The 27,472-nt window shown below is 39.2% G+C and overlaps 1 protein-coding gene across 6 annotated transcripts in view; it reads left to right on the top strand.

The window, feature by feature from the left end:
- The first annotated feature begins 15,193 nt into the window (after positions 1-15,193).
- The window catches only part of glis3 (GLIS family zinc finger 3), a 15,447-nt gene continuing 3,168 nt past the window's right edge, over positions 15,194-27,472 (top strand). For 2 of the 6 annotated variants that reach the window (XM_020618646.1, XM_020618650.1), the window contains exons 1-8: positions 15,194-15,280; positions 15,661-16,086; positions 16,688-16,883; positions 16,971-18,108; positions 23,166-23,327; positions 23,443-23,553; positions 24,761-24,899; positions 25,061-25,133. In XM_020618646.1, the coding sequence (XP_020474302.1) occupies positions 15,732-16,086; positions 16,688-16,883; positions 16,971-18,108; positions 23,166-23,327; positions 23,443-23,553; positions 24,761-24,899; positions 25,061-25,133 (2,174 nt within the window). In that variant the 5' untranslated portion in view covers positions 15,194-15,280; positions 15,661-15,731. Of the gene's footprint in view, positions 15,281-15,660; positions 16,087-16,687; positions 16,884-16,970; positions 18,109-23,165; positions 23,328-23,442; positions 23,554-24,760; positions 24,900-25,009; positions 25,134-27,472 lie in introns of all 6 variants that reach the window. The other 4 variants (XR_002276456.1, XM_020618647.1, XM_020618648.1 and 1 more) reach the window with 4 other exon arrangements.

A 27,472-nucleotide genomic window follows, 5' to 3' on the forward strand; every position in this document is an offset into this window, starting at 1 on the left:
TCTTCCTCTGATAGCTATGTGAAGGTCATTTGTCCCCTGTTTTGGCAACACTCTCCATAAATCACAGTAGAATTGCTATGATGGGTATTCATAGAGGCAGCTACTGCCTCCCAGTCCTTTCCGCTCCCCCATCTTCTCCTTGTCGCCTGTAACCCAAGCAGATGTGTACAATAAATAATGATACATCTGGACAACTTCATCTAGTACAGTACACTTGGAGGAGACATACAATGGCCACCATCCTACCTGAGGTATTTCTTTCTCTTCCAGTATTTAAATTGAGCTCAGTGAGTCTACATTTACAGCACTAGTTGATCCAAGCATGGGTTGAAAAAGAGGGCAACCAGTAGAGACTCCAGGAAGTTACTGGTGCCAGAAAAGAAATACATAATTAGTGAGCTTTAGAGGTGCTGGTAGCCAAATTTGTTAACTTTGAACATGCTAGCCATCTCTTTTTGCTACAGTAAGTGAGAGGAAAGTGATATCAACTTTCTCATCTACCTTTATGCCAGAAAGCAAAGCATATTTCTTAAAGCGTCAAACTCTTCCTTTAATAACTGATGCCAGATGCTGGTTAGATTAATATGGTTCCTGACAAGTTGCTGCTGCTTAGGCTTTATCTTTGAAAAAACCTTTGATGAAACATATTTTCCAGTTGTTGCTTTCTGTCAGATGTGATCTGTTATCCCTAGTGGCTCATTAGATACCAAAGGTTTGACTTTTTGTGTTGTCGTGGCCTGGTAGGAACATCACAGTTCAAGATCAGAAGAATTCACATCAAATATTACAGATCTGATTACATCTAGAAGGATCATCTATCTTTAAACTCTATCCTGTAAAATGAAATATTACACTTAATGGTGTTAAAGGATCCAACTTGGTAATTAAAGATTACATTTTAAAAGCTCAGTGTCAACCAGTGAAAAGCTCCTGCTTCATCACTGGTTTGATTATGACAAAACCTAGAGGAATCGCACCATCACCAATTATCTAAATCAATGATATAAGTTACAAAAAGAATTGATCACTGGGGAAAAAAATTGTTTGGAACAATGTGGGAATTATCTTGAATTTTACACCTGTCCTTTATTTACCCTCTCACCTTGATGCTTTTTTCTTGTTTCACACACCACACACCAAAAGCATGCAACAAGCCTGAGCTAAAATCCTTTTCATGCAGATGGCAGATTGTTATGCATGTGTAGTGCATGTACACGTGACACATCTGTCTCTGTGTGTGCCTGTGAGCCACTGTGTGTGTGCGTATGGGGCATACTTATGAGAACGGCAGGTTTGGCCCCTGAGGCGATGACAAAGCGATCAAACTCTATGTGTCACATATAAATTGCTTTGACCTTTTTTCCTCTCAGACTCATGGCTCGATGGCAACAAGGGACATTTTACCCAACTGGCAAGAGTGCTCAGGTCTGCAAAACATGAGGAAATGGCAAGCAAGAAAATTAACAGTGGTAAATGTTGGTCCTCTATGGGGTCAAAACACATCATTTTGTTCCCTTGTGTCTGTGCTTTGCCAATTTCCCAAAAGACATCTAAAACCCGGAGCATTTATTTCAACACTTTGTGGTCTGAAAAAATAGATTTACTTTATGATACCAGAAGGTGTGATTGTAGAAACAAAATGCTGCTGTGTATCATAAAATCTTGCTATAACAAGCAGACAGGTCAGCAGTGTTAATTCAGGTGCAACAGAACTGCCCACTCATGTAGCATTTAGCCTTATACCTCTTAACCCTATTAAGTAAAGTGGCCATTTTGTTTTGAAGCTCTAATTGTTCACACTCTTGATCATGTTAATATAATTCTTGATGGCTGCATAAGCAGACTTTATAAATGAACCTGTTGTCTGTGGTGGCCATCTGGGTAGGAGTAATGCATCTAAATGGACCTCAAGACACTTAATTCTGTAGCTATTGGCTGTGATTACTCTCTTGGCTGAATACAATATTCATGCATTAGAGTATCCATTACTTTTTGTCCTCCTCATGCTGCCATTGGTAATTGAAATTTCTCAAGTGCAGCATGTTCAATAATGGAATTAATTTCCCATGCAAAGCGTATATGATTGACCATGCACAGGAAGCAGAGGGAGCAGGTGCCGCTTTCAGAAAAGAGGAGAAAAAAAAGCATGCTGAAGACCATATTGTTGGATTTATGGTTTAATGGTAAAATTAATGATGATAACATTATTTAAAAAGTTATTTATTATAATAAGTTTAATTGCATTGTATATATGTTACAAGCAGCATGGTGACACGGTGGTTAGTACTGTCGTCACAGCAAGAAGGTTCTGAGTTTGAGTCCTGGCTGACCTGTTGCCTTTCTGTGTGGAGTTTGCATGTTCTCCCTGTGTCTGTGTGGGTTCTTTCTGGGTGCTCCAGCTTCCTCCCACAGTCAGAAGACATGCAGCTTAGGTTGATTGGTGACTCTGAATTGCCCCCAGGGGTGAGTGTGGGTGTGTGGGGTTGTCTGTCTCTAAATGCCAGGCCTGAGATAGACTGGCGACCTGTCCAGGGTGGACTTTGCCTCTTGCCCTAGTGTCTTTCTTCGAACACAAAAACACTCCATATTTCTCTTAATAATAATAATAATAATAGCAATATCTTCAGCAATTAGAAGCTACAGTGTAGTCATTTCTAATAAATAACCTCACTTTTTCCAGCTATAAAAGGTGCCATCCACACGTTCTCTAACAATTCCACAATTCAGAAATGAACACACATCAGGAACAACACTAACAACTCATAAAATGCTAATTCATAAAATGCAAGGATAGGGTGAAGAACTTACATAATTCAAAAGGGGAATGAGTGGGTGGTGGGAGAGAGGGAAATAATGCAAAATGGGAGAAACACATAAGGCGAGAAAGCATCGGTGGATAATAAGAGTGGGAGAGAAGAAGTTACAGAGATACATTTAGGGAAGAGCTGAGTTGAAGTCAAATATCCAATGATTACATCTCTTAACGTGTCAAGTACATTTTCACCTAAAGTGCTTGCTTAAACACCCATGAAGAGGTGTTCTCCAACTGCTGTGCACACAGTAATGAGTGGGGAAACTCATAAGACCCTCAAGCCATGCAATTGTCACTTTGTTCCTCAGCACATTGCCTCATCTGCTACAACCAAGAGCCAGATGCCCTCTAGACTTAATACTGCATTAAAGTTACTGTGTGTACAAGTTTAAAATTTACAAGTGCACTGTGCTAGACACCAATACACTTGCTACTTGAGATCTCTGAGAAGGCTGAAAGCAGCACAGCCTACACCTGTTTCCACCTGCATTATGATAATTATATTGTATTATAATTTGTAAGATGATACAATCACATAAAATTGTATACATAGTGACAAACATATACTGTATATTTTGGCCACTTGGGGGCAGCGGAACAAGCTCTAAACAAACAATTGTCACATTATTATATTATTTACATTGTTATGGCACATGCCGACAGTTGCATATTTACACACCCAGCTGACAAAAGATCTGGCATTTTAGCTGATAAATGCTCCAATATTTACAAATTTTGTAAATATAAACATGCAGTGGGTTTTTCATCAGTGGAGATAAGGCTGATGAAAATGGGAAGTTCACATAAACAGCAAAACTGGGCCATGAAAACAATGAGCTGGAAGACACTAAAACTCCACATATTACATTAACTGTAGAACGTTGTGATAATTCTTTGTGGGTTTGTCAGTTTGAGCAACCCTCCTAACTTTAGCCAACATTAGCATAACATAGGCACCATAAGCTACTGGTCACGCCAGACCAAATAAGGATATAACTGAAAAACTTCTAAATGCATGGAATTTGGCACTTTTATTACTTATGAATTCAGTGTTTCATTTGTAAAGATAAGAATATTTTATTTTGTTTTTCACATTTCTTCATTAGCAAACCCCAGGCCCGAGCCTGAGTAGCAAGCGGAGTGTTAACAAAACAGAGAGCTGAAGCAAGATCTCACGGATGCGCAGTTGCCTTTGAAGTGCTAATTTCAGGAAATTATGGCTACTCTGAGCTTTTGTGGCAACCCAGTCGGGTCTGGGATTTTGTAACAAAAAATGCATCCAGTGCAGCGGTGTGTGTTTTTAATTGTTTTTGAACAACAATAGAGATCTATCACACAGACAAACAAGCTAATCCAGGACTGACAGCTGACAGACATTTACTGTGAATAGAGGCGGTTCATTATTAGTTGTAGTCTTTGTATGAAGATTGTTGAAAATACAATGAACATAGAAAATGAGTGGCCTTGTCCTTTAAGATAAAAATACACAAATACCAACAATAGCAATAATAACATGAACATGTCACTTTGCAATAAAGACACTATAAAATTTGTTCGGCCTGAGAAACGTGAACTTCCTCGACCTGAACCACATTCACCACAACATTCTTGCTGACTGCATTTAGCATTGATAATCCTGACACTCCGTATAGGTCCACATATTAAAATGCAGCACTGATGTTTGCCTTTGTGAAAGGCCTTTATTATTAAAGTGCCCTCACCTACTAACACATACAACCCATAAACAACATGAATGATGTTCTGAGTACTGCAGCCTAATACACATTTATTAAATTACACTTTTCAGCCACACATCAGCTTTCTCGTTTGATTCATTTCCTTTAATGAGTTTGCTGATGTAGACTGGCATGCTGTAATGAAAAGGTAAAGTCAAACAAGCAGGAGAGCCATAAATAAGTCTCAGAGCAAGAGGAATAATGACAGGAGTTTAATGTCCAATTAGATTAAAAGGCTCTCTGACACAAAAGCAGGATGCTGAGTGCACTGCTCAGTGAGCCTGTGAGCGACATTGATTAACGCTAAACAGATCTATTACTCGCATCCATGGTACTGATCAGCAGATCTACCTGACATTTCTGTAACACTATAAATATTGGTATGGTTGCACCTATGTCTATGCATGCACATTTGTCTGCCTGTTAAATGGGTTATGAATAAACAAAGTTGGCATCTAATGTCCAAAAATCCATCAATTTGTGAATTTCTCATGAACATCCAGGAGATTTTGAGTTTCCTACAGTTTTTGTTAATGAATTTAATTCTGTAAATAGAAGGCGAGCTAGGCCAGGCAAGTTTGCAATGTATAATATCTAATATATGCGTTTCACAAAGCCAAGGGGGAGGGGGTTCTCCTTGTGAAGCCTAGGTGAGACCTGATAACTCTCCACATTATTGGCTTCAGTAGAAAAAAACATGATAGTGGGACGAGGCGCCCGTCTATCATCTTATGTGTTTTCAGACAGTTGCCATAGGTCTCAGCTTGCATTTGAGCTGAACATTGGAGATGAGGTGTAAATCTATATTGCTGCAGGGGAAGGAAACTACCTTGTAGCTATGGCTCTTCATTATTCTGCTGACAGAGCTTTGTGGCTTTTTCCTCTGCTGAGGAGAGATACGCAGGATGATGAGAGATGTCCTCCTGTGGAGGAGTATGTCAACACCTCTGACATATAACACAGCCTACATTAACATTCATAGTTCATAGGATCAGGTGTGCGCCACTAAGATCAAGAGGCAATATTATGTAACAGACTGTATTGTATATGTACAATGTGTAGTTTCCTTTGAAACACGAGGCATGATGTTCCTCTGTGGGATCTCTGCAGTATTTATTATACTGTAGGCTAGAATTCATGTGTGACTCATTATTAACATGTATGAGAAAATGTCATTTATGTTATTTGCTCTATATTTTATTTTGTTACAATGCAAATGTGCTATATATATTATCAAAATTACATAATCATTATTGTTCTAAGGCTGATTGTTTAATAAGTACAATATGTCATGTCTCATTTTCACAATTTGTGCACTAAGGAGATTTTTTTCCCCTCAGCCGACTGTTACACTAAACAGCAAGGAGGAAAAGTTGCATTATGCTTCTGGCAAATGCAAAAAGACAAGAGTGACACAATGATTAATAATGAGACAACTGAACTCAGACAGGACAAAATTACAAAGCATAACATGAAGTCACTGTTTGTACAGTGTTACTGTCAAAGACTTTCCCAGCCAAGAAAATACAACAGACTGGGGGTGATTCACTTCCTCAAAGCACTGCCTGCCTGATGGGTGGTCCCCTCTATTGCTTGTAAGGAAAGTAGTCTTAGGTGGCCTCACTTCAAAATTGGATGCTGATTCTACACCAAATGAATGCTGACTGTAATGCTCAATATTTACACTATATTCATGCTGTAAGTGTGTTGCTACATGGGTGTAACCTGTGGAGATCAAGAAACAAGGAGCACATTTACATTTGTTCCTAGGAGGCGGGCACAGTGGTTAGTGCTGCTGCTTCACAGCAAGAAGGTTTCAGGTTAGATCCCCAGCTGGATGGACCTGGAAGATGCTCAGTTTTTACATCAAATGAACATTATATAAAGAAATATAAAGCAACCATCTTAAAACTGGGAAAGAAATATCCCAGATAAAAGTACTATTGACCCAGTGTCAGAAAACATAAAAAGAGACAATATGTTTATTCTGTATACAGTATTTGGCAAGTAAAAGAGATTGATATTACACTCAAATAAATTAGTTATTGCACCAAGTAAAAATGTAAACCAGGATGGACATGTAGCTAAAGTATTGAGACTTGGTGTATATAGTACTGTATGTGTGCACATACACCTGCTGCACCAAAGAGAGAATCAGAGTACAGACCCTTTACAGGGGTAAGTGGGGGAGGGGGTATCTCACACAGCCTGAATGTCCTTAGCAACCAGTCTGATGGCTGATTAAAAAAAAAAGCTTTTGGTGAATCTAGTCCTGCTAATGCTAATGCTCTCTGCTCTGAAACGTCTCAGGATGGCCTGTACTTTGTTTCTGCAGCGACGGCTGTACAGATTGTCTATGGAGGGCAGATGAGAGCCAGTGATCTATTGTGCAGTCCTAGTGACTCTCTGGAGAGCTTTCCTTTCACATTGTGTGGTATTTCTGTAACACAGTGATGACAAATAGGTCCAGATTGTGGAGAGTATTCATAATACACACAATGCACATTCAAATTCAAACCATGCACACTCACATGGCTCTGTGTATATTATTGCTTAATTAAAACATACCAGTCACATAATCTTTTGATTGCATACTTACTTTGCATCCAGAAATTCCATTTTAAGATGAGTCTGAAACATAATAATGTGGGAAAAACTTAAAAGGGTTTGAATAATTTCCGGGTACCGTGTATCTAAAATTGCTGCCGCCGCACTTTCACGCTCAAAAAAACCCTGAAGCTATACCCACACCAAACCACTCTGAACAGACATTTGGTGGGTGCAAAATGAATTGTGGCTTTTGGTTCTGAGGCACAAATTGTCAGTCATGTGTTTCTTCATTACTGAATTTGTCTAATTTCTTCATTCAAAAAAATGTGAGCTTTTCTCACCAGATAGCCCCGTGTTCTGTCTGCCATTAGCTGCTAAACAAGTAGTGTACAGCATTTAAAACAAAAACAAAAACAAAAACAGAGTGGACGAAAGTGCTAAAACCAGTCAATCATGAGGGGAAAATGAGGCCAAAAGGCTTCATAGAGTTGCAGAGATTAGTGATAATGCTGTAAATACATCCATGGTTTTCCTATTTTCTGGGTCAGTGCCCCTAACATTTCAAACAGTCATGCACACTCTGGCGTGTACATTTTACATACATGCATGCATTCACCCTACAATTTGTTATACTGTATATTTGATGTCATTGTGCTTTTGTTTGGATATACATCCAATTTTAGCCATGTAAAACTATCTGAAAATGCATGGGTTTTTTATGAAATGATAGTAAATATAAGTCCAGTTCCTCCTCATTCTATTAATTAATTTCACCTGAAAAAAAAAATACAAGTCACAACAGATTCATGAATTCAAAATGCCTTGAAAATAATTGGTTTGCAAGCTTATGCTTCTTACCTTTTGGAGTCTAAATATTGAGCAATGTTAAAGAAAAATAATAATAATAAATCCCAGATACAGGGAGTGCAAAAATAGAACAGTATTGTGTTGCGGCAGAAATCCATTCAGCTACATTTTTCCATATTGGTTCAAATCCATTTGTCTTTTCACTTTTCAAAAGTGTATCACCTAGCCAGTTATCACTTAATTTATTTCTTTCTGTGAGAAAGTCACATACACACACCCACACCTTTCTATATCTGGCTTCCCTTCCACCTCTTTATAGCATTCAAACTCCATATCACCAAGACAACTCCACTGCACAGTTCATATACTCTGCAAAGTTTCTTACATTTCTTTATATGTTTTTTTTTTTTTTCAAAAAAAAAAACAACATTTACTAATCATTTACAAATCAAGTCAGCATTTCAACTCAAGACTCATATAATAAATAGTTTTGATTTGTGTCATGTCACTACAAAAAATATCTTGCTGGTGATGTATTCCACTCAAACAAGGTGTCAAGGAAAGGGGAAGCAGTGTCTATTAAACCCTTAGTGCTACTAGAGAATTAGCTTTGTTGAGCAGTGGAATCACAAGTTATATTGTTCTAATAGCAGAAAAACTTAATTAACAAGGTGAGCCTTGGGGCTTTTATAAAATGCCTCCCCAAGCAACAGCAGAGAGCAAGAATGACCCCCAGCTACCACAGACCTGCTTACTGATACAGAAAATGTGATTGCTTTTCATATTTCAGTGAATTTTCAACATTTCCCATTTTACCCCAGGACACACAGTCGCTCAGAACACATTAGAATAGGTGCATTGCAGGAAAAGGGGCAGTGCATGTGGGCGTTATTAGCAAGTGAATTTTAATAAATAACACTGAAACATAATGAAACATAAGACAATATGAAGGATGGAAATTAAATGCTTGTTGAAGTATGCAAGACAGATAATGGGATACAGTAGTGAAACAGATGAGTTTAAGGAGGTGCATAATACTGCATGTTCAATTTATATGTAAATCAATCCACCTAATAGAATGACCTCGACCAGGTGCCAGAGGATAGGAAAATGATCCCACCCAAAAGCATTTCTGAATTTTGAATCTCATGAGCTTTTACAGGAACAGTGTGTCAGCCTGGTGCTACAATAACCCATTAGAGAACAGGCTAATGAGGTGATTTATTTGAGTTACGCTGAAGGAACCACACAGCACCCTCAACAGTCTACACATTTGCGGCTCAGCCTGCACAGGGTGCCCATATACAGATACTTCTAGCTGGACGTAAACTGCCCTTTTCACCCATGTGTGAGATGGATGGATGGGTAACAAACATGCCACCACTACCTGCCACCACTCCATGTCACCTTTTTGTCCTGTGGCAATCTGAAACAGATATACTCTATCTGTCACACTGACCCTCCTTGTTAGAGAGACAGCAGAGGATAATCAAGAGAGAACAAATGATGTGCTGCGAATCCCTTGCTGTGTGACCTTTGACCATGCACATACGGTAGACAGGGTAGTCAGTCTACCAAAGGTCTGTGACATGCTACAACTACTGTATAAATGAAAAGTTGATAGAGTGCAATCAGATCATGGTATTCATATTTTAACAACTTGTTTAAATTAAGAGATTTTCTTCTCAAAAATCATTATGTGAGCATGCTCAGTGGAGCAAAAGGCACAATAGTCCCACTGTCTATCAGTCGCTAATGGTGTGCAGCGGTGGGAGGTCAGGACACCTGCGTCTGTTGCCTGATAATGAATATGATGAAGATGGATAATACTTTACCCTGTCTGAAACTATGCTCTCGGCTAGAAAGTGATTACTGAGGTAATTGGGATCCATGGTGTCTGTCGCTGGAGATACTGATGATGAGGCCGTCTTGACTAAAATGTAGATAATATTGACATTACTCATAGTGGACCCAAGAGTTACAACTTTGCAAATCACCACTGACAACCTCAAAATCAAATGTGTGACCTTGTTGTCTGTTATACTGGAGCTTCACTGCCTCTGTGTTCTGTGATCATTTTTATAATTTACAGAAGAGATAAGTGTCCAGACACTGTGTAAAAATATTTTTGGTTGGGGTTCACAAAGGATCACATTTGACTTGCTCTTCCCCCAAAGTTTTTCTGTAATCAGAAAGGATGACTGCATGAAGCAGCTGTACTTACAGACAGGTCTGTACTGGACAGACAGACAATTAAAGGAAAAGCTTAAATAAATGAGTGGTCTTTTCCCAGATGACAATGCTCCCATCCAGAGGGCACGAGGGGCCGCTGAATGTTTTGCTGAGTATTAAAATAATGGGATGTGATGGACTTCATAGTCACCAGATCTCAACTCGGTTGACCTTCTATGGGAGATTTTGTACTGATGCATTAGACAGTGTTTCCACTACCGTCATCAAAACACCAAATAAGAGAATATCTTTTGGAAAAATGGTATTCATCCCGCCACTAGAGTCCAGAGACTTGTAGGATCAATGCCAAGGTGCATTGAAGCTGTTCTCGTAGCAAGTGGTGGACACTATACTAAGACACTTTATATTGGTTTTTTCTTTCATTTGTCACCTGTCTGCATGACCCATGTGTGATTTTACAGCACAATAAATGGATGTCTATGTGACATAGTGAACCACACAAGCAACGCTCTCTTTAAAGGACCTTTCTAAGACACTTTATGTTGCTTTTTCCTTTAATTTGTCAGCTGTCTGTAGGTGACATCCTGTGTTTATCTACCCTAGCTTTTCCTAAAACTGACCATGTCCTCGTGTATCACCTGCCACACCTGTCTGGACAACAGTGCAGTCTCCAACAACATTGATATGCCAGTCACATAAAAGACAGGGACAAAAACATTTAACTGAAAAAGGAAACACAGCAGGAAAGCACTGATGTATGACTTTCTTTTTAGGGCCACTTGTATCAGCTGTGTCACTCTGCCCACCTCTATCTTGTGCCACAGGGTTTGATATATTGATTATTCTGTTCCATAGACCATCTTCATACTTCATGGTGTTATTTTGAAACATTTCAAGAAGATTTATGGCAGCCTCAGAGTGATCATTATCAAGGGGCCTTGTCAGGCACCACTTCTTCTTCTGTGATGAGGTTTTCTGGGATTCCTGAGGGACGATAGGTGTCCTCTAGGTAGTGTCCTAGTGCATAGAGGATGTTAGGACTACAGGGGGGAAGGGAGGGGGAGTGCAGTTAATGACCATCTGCTCAGAGAGCAACCTTTTTAATGAAGACGGATGTTGGGAGGATCTGACCAGGGGGCTGCAGACAGGGGTCTAATGACACACCCAATGTCTGGACCTGTTGTCTTATGTGCCCTGTCAACCCTCAACACCACACTGACACCAAGAAATTCAAGCAGCCCCCCTGAAGCTGTAACATTCCTATCAAAGTATTCTCACACATCCATGAACATGTGCAGTATCACTTAACTTAAAAGTGGAAGAAATTTCACCTATATGCCTGTGCAAATGTCCACCATACACACACACTATTTGATAAAATATAAAACCTGTGGAATGCATTACAGTAAATGGGTTGATACACATTTTTATCCTCAAGCACAAATTAGAGATGTGTCATCCTGAAAATATGTTATACTAGTCTAAAATGCAAGCAAACTATAGTATTTAAAACATCTGTAACTTCTTTCACTTTACATTTTGAGATCATCAGTGGGGCCAGTTCTTATGTTGCCAGGACAGCAGATTCAGATCATGTGCATAAATGTTGTGCATGCTCAACTCTGCAAGCATTATATCATGGTCATTATTTTTTCCTTATGCTTTGTCATTGATCTACATCAGCTTATGGTTGAGTAACTCAGATTTAATTGGATTTCAGTTACTTAAATTAAATTTGCTTTTGCTCTCGGGCCACATCATTTGTTGTCCAAGCTTCCTTTCACATTTTGTGTACTGTATATATCAAAGTCTTGGGAAACGTTTCTGTTGATTTGGCCAAGTCAGAGTCAGTTCTGTGATTGTGCTCCAGCTTTCAGGCCTCATCATCTTTACAGATTTGATTCTGAAGCTTCAGTGTTAATAACATCTAAAAAGGAAAGAGCTTACAGCACCCACACCCTTAGGCTTCACCCCGAATGTGCGCTGAAATTAAAAACAAGCCTGTGGCCTATAACAGCAGTTCTAAACACAGGGGGTGTTGTGTCAGCATTCTTTTATTAGAGTCATCCTGTTGGAGAAGACAGCAGGGAGGGGTAGACAGAGCCTGCTGGAGAAGACATGGGTACCTGTGTTCCCTGCTGCCCTTGTTTTTTTTTTCATCACACATCACATCTCTGTAAAGGTTATTAGAGAAGTCAGCTAAGATTGATGGATGGAGATGGAAGATGCTCAGAAACCCATCTCTCTCATATTCATCTTCACCTGGGTGTTGGTACTGACAACAGAGGAGCAGAGGAGGAGATGACTAGATGCTTCTTTCCTCCCTACTAAACTTCCTGTACACTAGATAGTGCTACATCTCTAAAGGCACACTATTTATTATCCTTTTAGTTTAGACATCTTTACAAAACATTAGTTTAATACTATTGGCTACAAAACAACATGAATGATTTTAATGTTTATGAGAAACTTGTGATGTAATTGCAGATATGGGCGTGTGTAACACTATATTTGTCCATTAATATGCTGAGAGTAAGTATATGAGGTGCCTTGGGCTAATAGGAGCAGTTATAATGAAGGATCGTACCAGTAAACTGATATTTCCTACACCTACAGCTGCAGTTAAAAGGGTCGACTCACCCTTTATTAACCTTGTATCTGACATGAATAGTCATTAGCAAATCAAATCAAAAGCAGATTAATTAATTACAGGTCCACTGTGGTGTGCATTACTTTAAGTGACTATTGTAACTTAAAAAAAGAAATCACCGGTGATTTCTCATCTTGACACCAGAATGAATGCTTTGCCAACTCCAGGAGTGCTGATGCTGTCATCATGAAGGGGGGAAATGGTTTCTGTAAGTGGTGGAGAGTCTATTAGAGCATTAGTTCTGCTAAAAATGGAGCTCTTCACAATTGGTACACACTTATATCTCATTTGGTCTTCTTCTGGTCTTTTTTTCCCCACTTTGTTGCATCTATTAAAATCAGTTCCTCAGAAAGATGCTGAGAGTTTGTATCAGTTTGACCAAGAAGGCTGTAAAATGTAAATGTTGACTATGAGCATGAAAACGCTGCTCCAAGTGTCTGTCATTCAGAAGAAATGCAAGTGGCAGCATCCATGTTGCTGCTCTGCCTCAAGCTTAGATGCTTTGCCATCCTGTTACACTGAAATTTGGAAACACACCATGACTCACTTAGTTGAGGGACAAAAAGGACACATCACATGGCTGCTGGTGGACCACGGCTTGATGCAAGTAGATCTCTGTAGATGTAAAGTGTTTTATGTAATCATGTAAACAGCAGTATTATCTTCTCGACCTTCCCAAGTCTCACAATTTGGTACTTTCTTACATCTTTAGACCTTTTTTCTTTTTCTTTTTTTTTTTTGGCATCTGATAATGTGTACCCCTACTACATTAAGCAGATTGAATGATCTCATTGGTGTGCTAATAGTATCCCCTGCTGGCAAAAGAGGGAACACTTACAATAAAAAAGAACAGATGGATAAGGAGACTATATAGAACAGGCAATTTAAAATATTTTTAATGACATCAGATTAAATTGAAAAATGATACTGTGATGAAGTGAAACACTGAAAATACTGCAGGCCCACTAACTTACTTTGACAGGCTGGGAGCAAAGTACTTAAGTGTTTTCTCTCTAGTACCACCAGAGGTCACTACCACTTAATATTAAATATATATTTATTAATTCAATATATCTGAAATTAAGCAATCAATCTAAGTCAACAAATGACCACAGTACAATTTATAACTGGCCATAGAGAAATAAAAGGTTTAACTCAGCAGATAATTTAATAGGTATCTTTTAATTTAAGCTTGATTTGATGCATATTATAGAAAAAATAGTCCATAAGCTATGACAACCCACTGCATCTTACACACTTAGCTACAACCCATCATTCTGTTCGGTGCAAACTCTCAGCAGTCAGTATGAGTGACTGCAGACACCATTTGTCCACCATTATGCCACACAGTTGGCACGGTTTATTTACACATGCATTTTCATTTAGTGGATGCTGTCTGTCAGACAATAAGTTCATCATTGTTGCAGATTGTGCAGCACAGCCCTTCCTCCATGTATGTTTTTAAAGAACAGCTATCCCTCCTCCTATAAACATGCTGGTTTCCGTGCCAATCTGGAGCAGGATCCACAGAGCAAACACTCTAACAGCCAAGAGAGAAGTGCCTAACAATGGGGTCTGAGCTGAGGTGGAAAACCAGAGGAGGACCAGGGGGAGAGTGTTAGAGGGGAACAGAGCAGGTAGAAGATTTGTGCAACACAAAGTCACATGGGTGTCCAGTGGCAGAAAAATGGAGAGAATTTGTGCACAAAAAAATTGATTGCATTTTTTTTCTCCACTTCAGAACTGATTTCTGCTCTCATGCTGCCAGTGCTTACTATCTTAGTTTAACTGAGAAGAAAAACAATCAATATACTGAATCAAAGAACGCTCATTTATGTAGAAGCTGTATTTATGTTGAAGGTAAAAGGCTAACAGAGTATTTACTCCATATACTTGTCCTTTAGCTACTGTCACTGCAGCGATAGCTACCTGCGCGCATGATAACCTTCCTAAAACTGCGTGATAAAAGTTGTTTTAAACAGCCCACAAAAGGCAGAAATGGAAACAAAGACGCCCAATTTAAAGACTGAGTTTCCAGGAAATCTACATTAACAGTCCATTTACTCTAAAAATGATATTCGTCTATCGATATACAACTATCCTAGCATTAGTACAATCTTTCAGGGGTTTCTTATGAGGTGCGCGCTCACCTGAAGACTGTAGTACGTGCGCACACGCAAGCGCATGAGTTTACAGGATACAGTAGGAGGGAAAAAAATCTTTAATTATTTACTACTAATGTCCACTGGGTTTGAAATGACGTAGTGCACAATAAAGCCGTTTCAAGGGCAAAAGGGTAATCGGCGAAAGAAAAACAAAGTTCCTGGAGACAGAGGAGCGAGGTGGGACGCCGCGGTCCAAACAGAGAAACTCCTCTAAGGCTTGACTTTCTGCTCAGGGCACTCCCATCACAAACTGAGAGCAACACCACAGTTGAGCTCCTGGTGTTGTCCAGATTACATTCACAGCTCAGCGGACTGACGCAGCCATTCATTCCTGATATCACTTTGGAAAAAGGGTTTGCGACATTAGGTGAGTGAAGGAGCCATCGACAACAGCAGTGTGATGAAAAGCCTGACAGCAAAGGTCACGTTTTTACTGTTTGGTAGAACTCCTGTACAAGAAGAAACGTCTTAAATTTAATATATATGGATAATAGTGAAATAAAACGTGTAGAAATATTCAAAATGTTAATTACTAATTAATACAATGCTTTTATATGGCATTAGTTTTTAGTTTGGCTAACACTGATTTATGTATGTGTAAGTCTGAAATAGTTCTGTTTGGGTATAATGCATAGTTAAACTGTGGTTGAGTCGTTTTCTAAAGGTTTGATGTTCAAAGTAAGACCATATTTTATTTTATTTTATTGGTTTTGGGACTGTATAATTTGTGTTCTATTCTTCTCGTAGGTATGAGCTGTGGACTAGCAGTTCTGTAAATAAAACACATCTACTTGAATTGACTTCCTCGTGCTTCAGCCATGAGTGGAAAAAGTTGCCAGCTTCTGGTGTCTCCATGCAGTGTGTCCCCATCACTGAGCATGATCAGAGGACACCAGTCCCAATCCATCGTGATTCCCATGTCTTCCCCCCAACGGGTCAATCTAAGTTCCTCCTCAGGAATGGAGAAAGTGAAAAGAGGGGCCAACCACTCCTTAATCTCTGGGAAAAATAGCGGAAGCCATGTTGTTCTGCCCACCCTGAGCCTCCGCAGGCAGGTGTTGACCAATGGGAAGCAACTGACCGCATCCCCACACCAGCAAGTGCCTGCTCATTATCCTCCAAACACAACAGTGACAACTACCATTCAAACAGGGCTCTGCAACAGTTTCAAAGGTAAGAAAACAAAAGTCATCACAGGTTAAAAAGATCTCATCAGTACCCAGGGAGATGTAACACACAGCTCAGCGCCCACACTGTCTACATTACATCAGAGACATCAGGGCACACATCCTATTAAGTGAAAAGTCTGCAAGAGTCATGTTGTGGAGAGACGTCTCTACTGATTTACAATGCACGTCCTCATACTTCACTTATTGCCCAATGAACTCTTCACTACTGTCTTCTTGTCAGACTTCTTTTGCTCTCATGTATTGATAATTAACCAAGCATAAAGCTTGTCCCTACATTTTCTACTGAGGAAGAAGGTGAAAAGCTTATTAGTGATTAACAGAGCAGAAAGCAACTGTGGCCTGCTCAGGTTGGCAAGGAAAATTTCACAGTCTACTGTACAGAATAAACCTTAGTTCAGACAAACTAAATGTGATGTACTTGAGTCTGATTTGCACTTGTTATTCCTTTTCAGATATTACTATAATATTATAGGAAGACTGAAATGATCTGTGAAGATTTGTTGAATGCAGATAAAAGTAGCTGCTCTGCTGGAACCAATATGCTTTCATAAGGTATCTGCTAACTGAATATTCTGTCTCTTAAGATTTGGGCTTGTGTCTAGTAGGTTGCTCTGTGACTGGGCCTAGCATGGAAGTATTTGGTCAGCCAGCTACTGCCAACCTGACAGTGACCAGTGGTCCGATGACTGTTGTCACAGACCAGCCATTTATTGCAGGACCTGCAGTGCCTCATCCTCCATCAAATTCACATAGTGTGCTGATCCCCCACACCGATGCCAGGTGGGCAATATCAATAACAGTTACAGTTATGATAAGCTCACTAAAATTTAAGAATGTTACTAAAGTGGAAACAACAATCTGTTTCAGATCCTTGTTGTCCAGAGAATCCCTGGCATCCACTACCCTCAGTCTGTTTGAAACACAGTCAGTGTTTAGTGGCAGACATGACTGGCCGTATGGCTACCGTGTGCTTCCTCCACTGGGACTACCTCAATGTTCCACCCAGGCCAGTGAGGGAGGTGAGCAGGTCATCATTTCCCCTGGCACGGCCATGTCCGGTACAACCATATCAGGGGGCACAAGCACCTCTGCTTCCTTGCCATCATACCTCTTTGGAGGTGATGCTGGAAGCCCTAGACCATCTCATGCTAAGAAGAGAGCCCTCTCCATGTCGCCCTTGTCAGATGTCATGGGTACTGATTTCAATTCCATCATACGCACCTCGCCCACCTCTCTTGTGGCGTACATCAATGGCTCCCGCAGCTCTCCAGCCTCCCACTCTACACTCTCACCTGTGCTGTCTGAAGGTTATGGTCACCTTCTGCAGGGTTGTTGTATCCCCCAGGTGCATCCCTACAGCATGCCAGGCTCTTCACAGGCTCTGATCTCACAGACAGAGTGTGGCCGTATGCAGATGCTTGAAAAGAGAAGTGGTCTGAAGAACCAGATGGCTAACATGGTGGTGGAGCAGCAATGCCTCCCAGAGAAACAAGGGGTACTGGAGAAGACTTCGGAGAGCTGCAGCCAAGCCATCAACAACCTGCTGCCACCTCTACAGTTACATCCAGCACAGCTGACTACTGTTCAAGAAGCTGCTACTCCACAGGGGCCTCCACCACCCTACCACTCCCACCAGCACATCCACCTCTTCAGACATCACTGCAAAATAAAGCGCCTATCTCAGGACCCTCTAACACAAGCTTCTATGGTTCCTCCAAGGCATGGGGTGAGCTTTTTACCCCAGGTCCCAATGCTGGAGGAAGAAGAAGGAGAGATGGAGGACTATGGGACCCACTGCTGCGGATGGTTGGACTGCAGCGCAGTCTATGACCAAAAGGAGGAGCTGGTAAGGCACATAGAAAAGCTACATGTGGACCAGCGGAAGGCTGAGGATTTCACATGCTACTGGGTGGGCTGTCCACGCAAGTTCAAGCCTTTCAATGCTCGATACAAGCTTCTAATCCACATGAGGGTGCATTCAGGAGAAAAACCCAACAAGTGCACGGTACAACATGCATATCACATCACTATCTCTTTCCTTGCAACTGAAGTCAATACTATACTACTGTACTACTGCCACTACTCCTATACTACAATACTGTTATATTTTGACATAATTTTAATTTCTCTACCTCTTTGCAAAAAGATACTTTATGCTCTCTTACTCCCAAACAATACATAGCACAGCTGGCTTTCAGTCAGATGATTTTTTTACTCATTTGTGAGGAGGCTGAGTGAATGCAGTCAAGGCAGGAACATGATGAATATCAGGGGCTCACAAAGCTGAGTGTTTCATTCAAAGCCACAGTATCTAGTTGAAAGCTTTCAAGGCTCAGGCTGCAGAAAACAAAGGCTTTTTAAAGGCAAATGCCTTCATGTGCACTGTGTTTATGGCCAAGCTTTTGTTCAGAAATATGGCCTTTCTCCTCTTAACTTTAGCCACTGGGTAATTAGCAGAGTACTGTGATAACTGACATGGGAATTAACTCAATTATGTAGTTATTAAATCAGTTCAAAAGAGGCCTAGCACTTTAGAACTGGCACAGAACTATGGCTGTCTAGTAGCTACTAGGCCTGTCAGCAGCAGGGGGTATGCCAGGCCATCGTCTGACAAACTTGGCTGTTATTCTGGGAAGGCGATACCCCATAGGCTGGCTCTCTACAGGTCTGCATCTGTGGCCAAGGAATTGGCATTTATCCACGGGCTCTATTATCAGTGAATTAGTATCTTTGTTTCTTCAAGATGAATGAGCTCATTCTTTCAGATGTGTTGCAGTTTAATGAATAGCCTTTAATTTGGTTATTTTTGAATGTGATGTGAAAAATTTCACAATGTAGAGATTCCCATCTCAGTCTAGAATGTAGAAATAAGAGTCGACAGTCATGCACAGTGGCACTCCTGTGATACTTAGATCAACATGCTACTGTAACATACTCACAAAGTCAATGGTTACATTTTAATGTTAAGCAGGTGTAATGTTGACCATGTTTCATCTTAATTTAGAGTGTTAACACGTTAAGATTTGTTAATAAGCAACAAACACAAATTATGCTAATGTCATTAGTTTTGCAGGTATTTCATCATAAACCAAAGTATTGGATGTTAATAATTTTAACCTAATGGTGCCATTAGATGAAGAGTCATATTTCACTGAAACCCCAAAACAACAGCCTAATGGCGGCATTAGAGGAAAAGTGAGGGAATCAACAACGTCTAAAGGATTCACTGTCTGGGCAACGCGGCCATCTATAACAAATTTCATGCCAATCCACTTTATTGTTGTAGAGATATTTAAATAAAGCAACATTTGTCAGGCTCATAGTGAAGCTAGAGGAGAAGTCGGAGAATCACCAAAATCATTAGGATGCATTGTCCTGACCCATGAATGTCCATGCAAAATTTCCCAGTAACCCACTTAACCAACCGACAGACAGACAGATGGACAGACATCATCATTCCTTTAACCTTTTTCTTTACTAAGTCTTTTACTTACTGCCACTGGGAAAATACTTGAGAATTAGATGAGTAATTGACAAACCACTAGGCAAACATGCTTCATGTCGCTGCTTTCAGCAAGTCAATTATTAACTGCATGCATACCTTCAGTCGACCTTTTGTACCAAAATACTCACTTATTAGTTGAAGCCCATTCTGTTGCAGCGCATGGGGCCACATTTGCTGGATGGGGCTATGTTAATTTATTCATTCAGCATGGAGGAAAATATTAATGGTCACAAAAGCAGAACTGATACAAAGGCACACATGTACTGTATTTGTGTTTCAGTAATTATAGCACAGACTAATAAAGAGAGAAGGGGGAAAAAGCCAGGACATTATACTTATCGTTCCCATTCCTGATGTGAATTATTTGTACTGAAAAGCCAAAAGGCTGTGCATGAAGTCATTGCCGGATATGAACGCTTTGAATCTCACAGAACACTTAGCTAAAAGTACTTTTATTATTTAGAAATAGGTGACTTCCCTTAAAAGAGCAAACCTTTTAAATTATACAGTTGGCCAAAATGTAGAGCCGTTTTTCTTAGGAAATGAGTGGCAGGTGAATAAACCGATGCATGATAAATGAAGTGCCAGTCAGCTGCTGAACAATGAGGTAGCTAAAGTTACACACTGCATGTATAGGGCAGGCTCAGACTTGTACCTGTCTTCTCAGAGACTGTTAAATAATGATTGAAAAGTCTGATAACAATAACATAGCCTTGACTCAACAGTCCATATATGTCTGTCATTGTGGTTTAAACAAGAGGTTGTAAAAGCATCATTTGAACCCAAACAGATTTTCACAGTCATTATAAATCAGGACACAATTTTATTATAAATATCACTGTGCTATTATTGTTTGCTATTAAAATTTTGTTATGTGCACAGCTCAGGAAGTGAGAATATGGCTTGTTTCTACTACCACACTGAAAATGCTATGCACAAAAACACCCCTTCAATTAATATCAGTTATACTGACTGAGTACATAGTGTTTTTACTCTTGTCTGTTTTAACTTTACCTAATTTACTTTCTGTCACTATGCATTAATCATGCTGTGATCAATTTGCATTTGCAAAAAAAAGTAAAAATGAAACTTCAGCTCCCTCCTCAGCTAATAAAGTTCCCTACAGCTTGTAATTCAAGCTTTAGGAATGCCATTGAATACAGTCCTCATGAGATTTCAAGTCTGACAACATTTTAAGCACTGTCCTTACAATTGTTTCGAGGGAACTAACTTGGATTTGGTATCAGGAAAAGATGCTTCGCTACCTTGGATTCATTTTCACAAATGTAATAATAATTGTTGTGTATTTAGTCTGCTTTAGTAAACAAATTGCAAACATTTTAAAAATTTTAAGCAAATGAAAACTAGCCTGCTGATAAAAAATAGTGGATCCTATCCAGGAGGTACTTGTGATTATTTTGTATAATACTAATAGTGACCACTCACAATAATCCAGTTGAACAAAAAAGCAAAGAGGGGAGAAATATCACTGGTGAAGTGAATGGAGTCCAGAGTGAAATGACCTCAGAGTAAGACTGGGCACTGGACAGCTGCTGTTGGCACCTGCTGCAGCTGTCATTGTTCGGCCAGGTCACAAGTATCTGCCAGGACCTGTCAGAAGCTGGCTGTAACACTGGTCTAGACTAAAGAGTCATGCTGCTTTCTTTTCAGCTCAAACGTCCCTTGCAACAAACTAAAAAGCCCTCCATGCTTTATGAGAACTTCATGAGACAGAGAGAGAGAGAGTTACACAGTTACCTAGCTAGTCCTGGAGTCTTGGCAGTGTTTTAGCTTTATTCAGGTTCTCGCTTGTCTGTTCACTTGGGTTCTGAGAGACTATTTATCTCTGTCTGTGCTGCTTTTCTTGTGGTACTTTCATTTCTTTAAACTATATTTAGGACTGGTGTACTTTGCTAGTGCTCCACTTGTGAAGAAGCATTTAGTGTTGTAGGATAAAACTGGAAATAGTGTTGAGAGAAGATTTACTCTCGTGTGTGTGGGAAGTGGATTTGAGAAGCATTTATCCCTTTCCTGCAAGTTTGTTCAGTTTCCAATTTAACAAAATGTTAAGAAGTCTTCATATTCAGTGCTGGTTATACATTTATACAATATCCAGGACTTAACAACTTTTATTTTCAAATTCAAATGCTGAAGCAAATGGACTTGCTAGAGTTTAGAGGAGAATAGATGTTGACAGGACATAGTTGTGTTGTGATCAGAAAGAAGGGCGAGCATTTTTCGGTGGAATGAGTTATTAGTGAGCTATTACTGGAGAGAGAAAAAAAGCATTTTAATTTGGCTTTGGCAATCATGACTAAGAGGTATCAGTATGTGAGGAATCCAGTCTTGGAGGAAAAATAACAAAACAGGGCATGGTCTGTGTTTTTTCTATAAAGCTTAGTAAGGACATTCCAACCCCCCTGCAAGCCGGAAGAGAGTGAAGTCTTTGGTCATACAGAAGAAAATCTTTGGTGATACACATATTTTAGCAGTGAAGTCACTGTGGTCATATGATACTGCAAAACAGAGCTGTTACTGTGAAGTGCACGCCATGTACAGTTTGCGATGCTGTATTTCATCATTTTTCAATCATGGATTCAATGTGTATTAAGATTAGTCAGCTGAAAGTGACAACTTTTTGTAACTGATAGCTACCAACTGTTGTCAAGGTGATGCAAGATAAAGGAGAGAAAACAAAATGACAATACATGATATGTGCATAAACACTGACCCCTGCTGGTGGCACTCACAACCATCAGAGACATTATTTATGATTTTTAGTAGAAAACAGTAGGTAGTTCAAATATTGTGACCTTGTTTAGGGTTTTCTTTGAGAAAGTCTTGACAGTAGCAACAGGCCTGGGGAGGTGTTAGCATTTTGGAATAGCCTGCTGTTGACTCTTCACTCAGAAAGTACAAATGATGATTTCATCTACCTGTTAGAAAACACTAGGTTCATGAGTGTTATCAAAAGGGTTCAAGAGCAGTATGAATTTAATTTGGGGTAGTCATGTAAAGTACAAGTACTTTTTTTTTAAATAATTCATGATTTAAATAGGAATTGGCTGGTGTATAATAATCAAATATGTAAAAACAGCATGCACACTACTAAGAATAACCATGAGATCAAGTTGTCAATACATAACATAACTTTGCTATAAACCTAAGATGCTCCTGTCTTTTCCAAATGTTTTCCCTCTCAGGGCTTTGCTGCTTAGCTGCCTGACTATTCACCATGAAACTAGCAGTGAGCAGTTAGGGCTAACTTGAGCATCAATTGAGACTAAATGGCAGTAATTTCTCTATTTTGAAACGTTTTCTATATTTTCTTTTCCACTCCCTCCCACACACTGAGGTCAGCAGTCTTTTGTCTGCCATGATTCCATCTAATAAGCTCATAGTATATGTGTAACATTAGGTTAGAGATGCTTCTGGAACTTATATTGAATATTGCACCGAATAGAGCCAACCACCAAACAGGTAAAGAACTTCAGATTAATGAAGTCATTTTTAATGTAATAATGTATAAACTGCTACTGTGTTTATATCTATTACAGTTTGAGGGCTGCAAGAAAGCTTTCTCTCGACTAGAAAATCTGAAGATCCACCTGCGTAGCCACACAGGGGAGAAACCATATCTCTGTCAGCACCCAGGCTGCCACAAGGCCTTCAGCAACTCAAGTGACAGAGCTAAACACCAGCGTACACACCTGGACACAGTGAGTGGCAGCCAAGCACAGGCACACTTACAATTCTGTGTGGTCTTTCAAAGCTTGTGTAACTGTGTGTGTGACTTTGCACCTATGCGGTTTGCATACGTCTGTGATCGTACAGAAGCCGTATGCTTGTCAAGTGCCTGGCTGCACAAAGCGCTACACTGATCCCAGCTCCTTGAGGAAACATGTGAAATCCCATTCTACAAAAGAACGACAGTTACGGAAGAAGGTAAATGCATGTCGTGAAACAGTTTGCAAATTTTTTTTAGTTTTTCAGTTTGGTTCTTGGGAATGTGTTTCATTTAGAACCCTTACACCAAGTACACAACACTACGTGCATGTAAACAGTCTGCTGAATGTGTTGGCTGACGAATGGAGTTAGATCTGTATACAATATTAGATTTATTACGTTTTTGTAGTCAATCACTTTCCACCTTGACCATATCTCATTGGTGATCATTGCAAGTAGGCTGCATCATTTCCTCAGCATCACAGTCATGAACAAAGGAGAAGCAACATTCACACATTTCATTTCATTGTTCTTTCATTTATCCTAATTAGCTAGCTGTACTGAGTACGTACTCTCCGTGACATGTTCTGTATTCACTCTGTTAAGTTCTGCAACTCAACTGTGCACAGAAAAGTGTCATTTACTTTCATTAACTTGCATCTCAGCATGTATGCAGTCAGATGAAAACATCCATCAAGCTGGGTATGTACCATATGTGGGTTTATACTGTACAGCCGCTACTTCTGTTCACGCAAAAATACACATAATTAGTTTGTCATATCTCTTTCCGTTTTTTCACCCCATTTATTTTTCACTTAGGGTGACTCCATTACATCTTTCTACATTATGGTACTGCAGTGTTGCAGTTAAGATTTTTGCATGTGTGTGTGAGATTTATGCTCTTTAGTTCTTACTGAGGGTTATGTCACCATAGATACAGACAAAGAAGGTGGGTAGTTACTAAAAAAGGTGCCATTTTACAAAGTCCCCCACATGCACAACTTCTTTCATCAAAAACTCAAATTACAAGTGTTTATTATAATTGTTCACTGATGGTTCTCAATGTAGAATACATGTGTTTTTTACCACAGCAAAATCATAGCTTCAGTTTATCTGTATACTTTATAACCATATATGGTAAGCATTCTATAGCTGTTTTGTGTCTTATCTGCAAATAATTGAGACAGTAGTATACATGCTTTAAAGTAACGCAATCCCTTATGTACAGTAAGTACATAATTACCATTTTAGTTGATTTTTTTCATTGCTGTCTTTATTTGATAATAGGTAGTGAAGTAAAGAAAATATTTGATGGAATTGTATTATGGTTTTGTAAATTGGCCACAGCTAATATTGAAAATACTCACATTAACATTTATGCTGTTCACAGTTGTTTATGTTTATGTCCTATGTGTCATTTCTCAAGATGAAATCCAGTACTGATGTGACCCAGGACATGCTGACAGACTGTTTAACCATCCACCCTCTACAACCAAGTCGTTCTCCTTTAGCAAGAACAGACAACTTGAACCCATCCTCTGGTGCATCTCATGAGTCATACTCTGGTATGTCTACACCCTTGTTCTTTACATTACTGTGTTTGATATAAAAACCATATATGTAAATATACATTATCGCCCTGCAACCATGTGCACATAATAGGTTTATCCATTAGATTTAGGCTGTGGTGGACAGCCCTGAAGTGTCTGTCATCCCTGTTCCTCAGCTGCTCTGCAGGGACAGGACAACTCCAGCAATCCTCACCTGGCTCTGCTGTGCTCCTTAGGAGATAATTACAGGTACTGAACATGTTTATTATCTGAGGGATTTGCAGTATATTCTCTAACATATAAATTTTCATGCTATGGCAATTTCACCATATGTTAATATTTCTCAAATACATAAAATGACAGACATTAAAAAACACTTTAAAACCATAATGTAAATACATTATGGTTTTACATACAAATGTATGGCATACACATAACTTGTTCTAATACAGTGGAATTAAAACATAAAACATGCAGAGTTAGCCATTAGCTTTACTCAGCAAGACATCTAGTATCCTCTTTTTTTGTTGGTAGTTAAAACTTTAACAATGATGTTTTTTTGTATGTTTTGACAAACTGAAACAATCAATCATTAGTTGGAGATAGCCAGCAATGCATTTCCCTGGTCAACCTATAGGAAAACATCCCTTCATCTATACACTTCAAAGCATGTGATAAAGGATTTCTGTCATTCTGAGCAGCCAGATGCTCACGGCTTCTCACTGGATGTGATTGTTCTCATATCAGCGGTAGGCCGAAGCATTCACTGCAGGATTCTGGGTAGACAATCGGCTGGTGAAGGCAGACGCTAGTCATGACCACTGGTGTTAATGGATGTTATAGCCTCTAACAAGAGCAACTAAGGAATTCAATAAGTGAATCATAAAATCAAAAAAAAAAAAAAAATTTTTAAATTACGGTCCAGTGGGAAAAAAGAAATGCTATAATTACTTTTTTTTAGAAGTTATAAATTGTAAAATTCTTATTGCCATTTTTGTACACTTTCTGGGATTCCTTTGGGTTTCCTTTCAGTCCTTGTATATTGTCAGAAAACTGGCTCCTTTAATTCTTGTTACTGGCAAGTAGACATGCAAATTCTTGGCCAAATCTCACAGCAGGGGTGTCAGCTGCCATTGCCACTGAAGCATATTTGAATTTACTAGTTTAGTTCTCTGTATTTAACAGTAGCATGATTTTTTTTATAACAATGACTGATAAATATGTAAAAAAAAAAATAAGGAGCATACAATACTCTTCCCTTATGGTTTGAAATTATGTAGGAGGACTAAGAGAAAAATATGTTCAGAGGGCTTTCCTTACAGATTTGATCCATTAACGATATTAGAGTGTGATGAGGGAACAAACTGCATTATAAACTTGCACTATTGTATAAAGTACAAAGAATGAGTTTGTATTGTACAAGCCATTAAGTATAGACTGTAGGCATAATACATATAGTAAAGTGCCTCTAGAAAACCTTTGTTGCTACTTATAACAATTACCAAACATATCATGTGGTCACAAACTTGATAAACACTGAGTGTTTTATTGTGCAGCAACTATTGCTAACAGCTATACATACACCATATGCTAATAAACTCAGAGCGGAAACCATCCTATGGGGAGGGCACTGTCTCTTTATTGTTGAACCAAAATTATGCAGTGCAGAAAGTGAAGGCTTAAATCAACTGTATTGGAAACCACTGCGCTAAGAAAGTGAGGCAGAGGAATCTATGAAAGCAGTAATTCTTTCCTCATTCAACAGATGTCGCAAAGATGGAAGAGTATGAACTAAAAAAGGAAGCTTTCTTTATGCATCATGTTGCCTAGCTGCATTGTTCAAGCTATAGTTAAAGAAATGCCTAATAACAGTCACAAATGGTAGCAGTTTTATCTCATGTGAATGCTTGTAGACATCTGTATGAACTTTTCTGTCACCTTGTCATTACCTCATGATGGGCAGATTAATGCTTTACTTGCAGGCAGAGAAGTCATCTTGTCTTTGTTGAAACTCTGGCAAATATGCAATTGAACAACTCCAATGTTTGCAAAAGTTTGTTAAATTCTAATACTATGGTTAAAATATGCTGTATGTGATCTTGGATGTTTTTGGTTTATTTAGTGTTTTATTTTGGCACGTACAGTAATTACAGTAAGTAACATGACTGCCTTTCATGGTGATGTTGTTACATATGTTTATGTCATTAGATACAGCAGGATACTATTGTGTCTTACTTATTTTCAAAGGAAAATACTATACACACAATCATTTTCAGAGAGGATGGATACAATAAAAACACCATTTCATTTCCATTGCCCAGCAAAAATACTTCCTCTTTAAAGCTTGCAACATACAACACATCCGTCATCTATACTGTTTATCTTTGATTTGATTTGATTTATTCTTTCAAGCATGTAAAGACAGTTGATATGTCAACACACATAATTTTACACATATCCAACAAATGCTAATCCAATATCAATTTGCTTATACCTAGTACATGCTTGAATGGAGTAGGAAGAAGTCAGACTTATCCAGTCCTACCCCATGACATCATCTTACCATCACTGGTTTGCAAGCAGTAAAT

This window comes from Monopterus albus, unplaced genomic scaffold, assembly GCF_001952655.1.
Source record: "Monopterus albus unplaced genomic scaffold, M_albus_1.0 scaffold208.1, whole genome shotgun sequence".
NCBI classification, from domain to species: domain Eukaryota; kingdom Metazoa; phylum Chordata; class Actinopteri; order Synbranchiformes; family Synbranchidae; genus Monopterus; species Monopterus albus.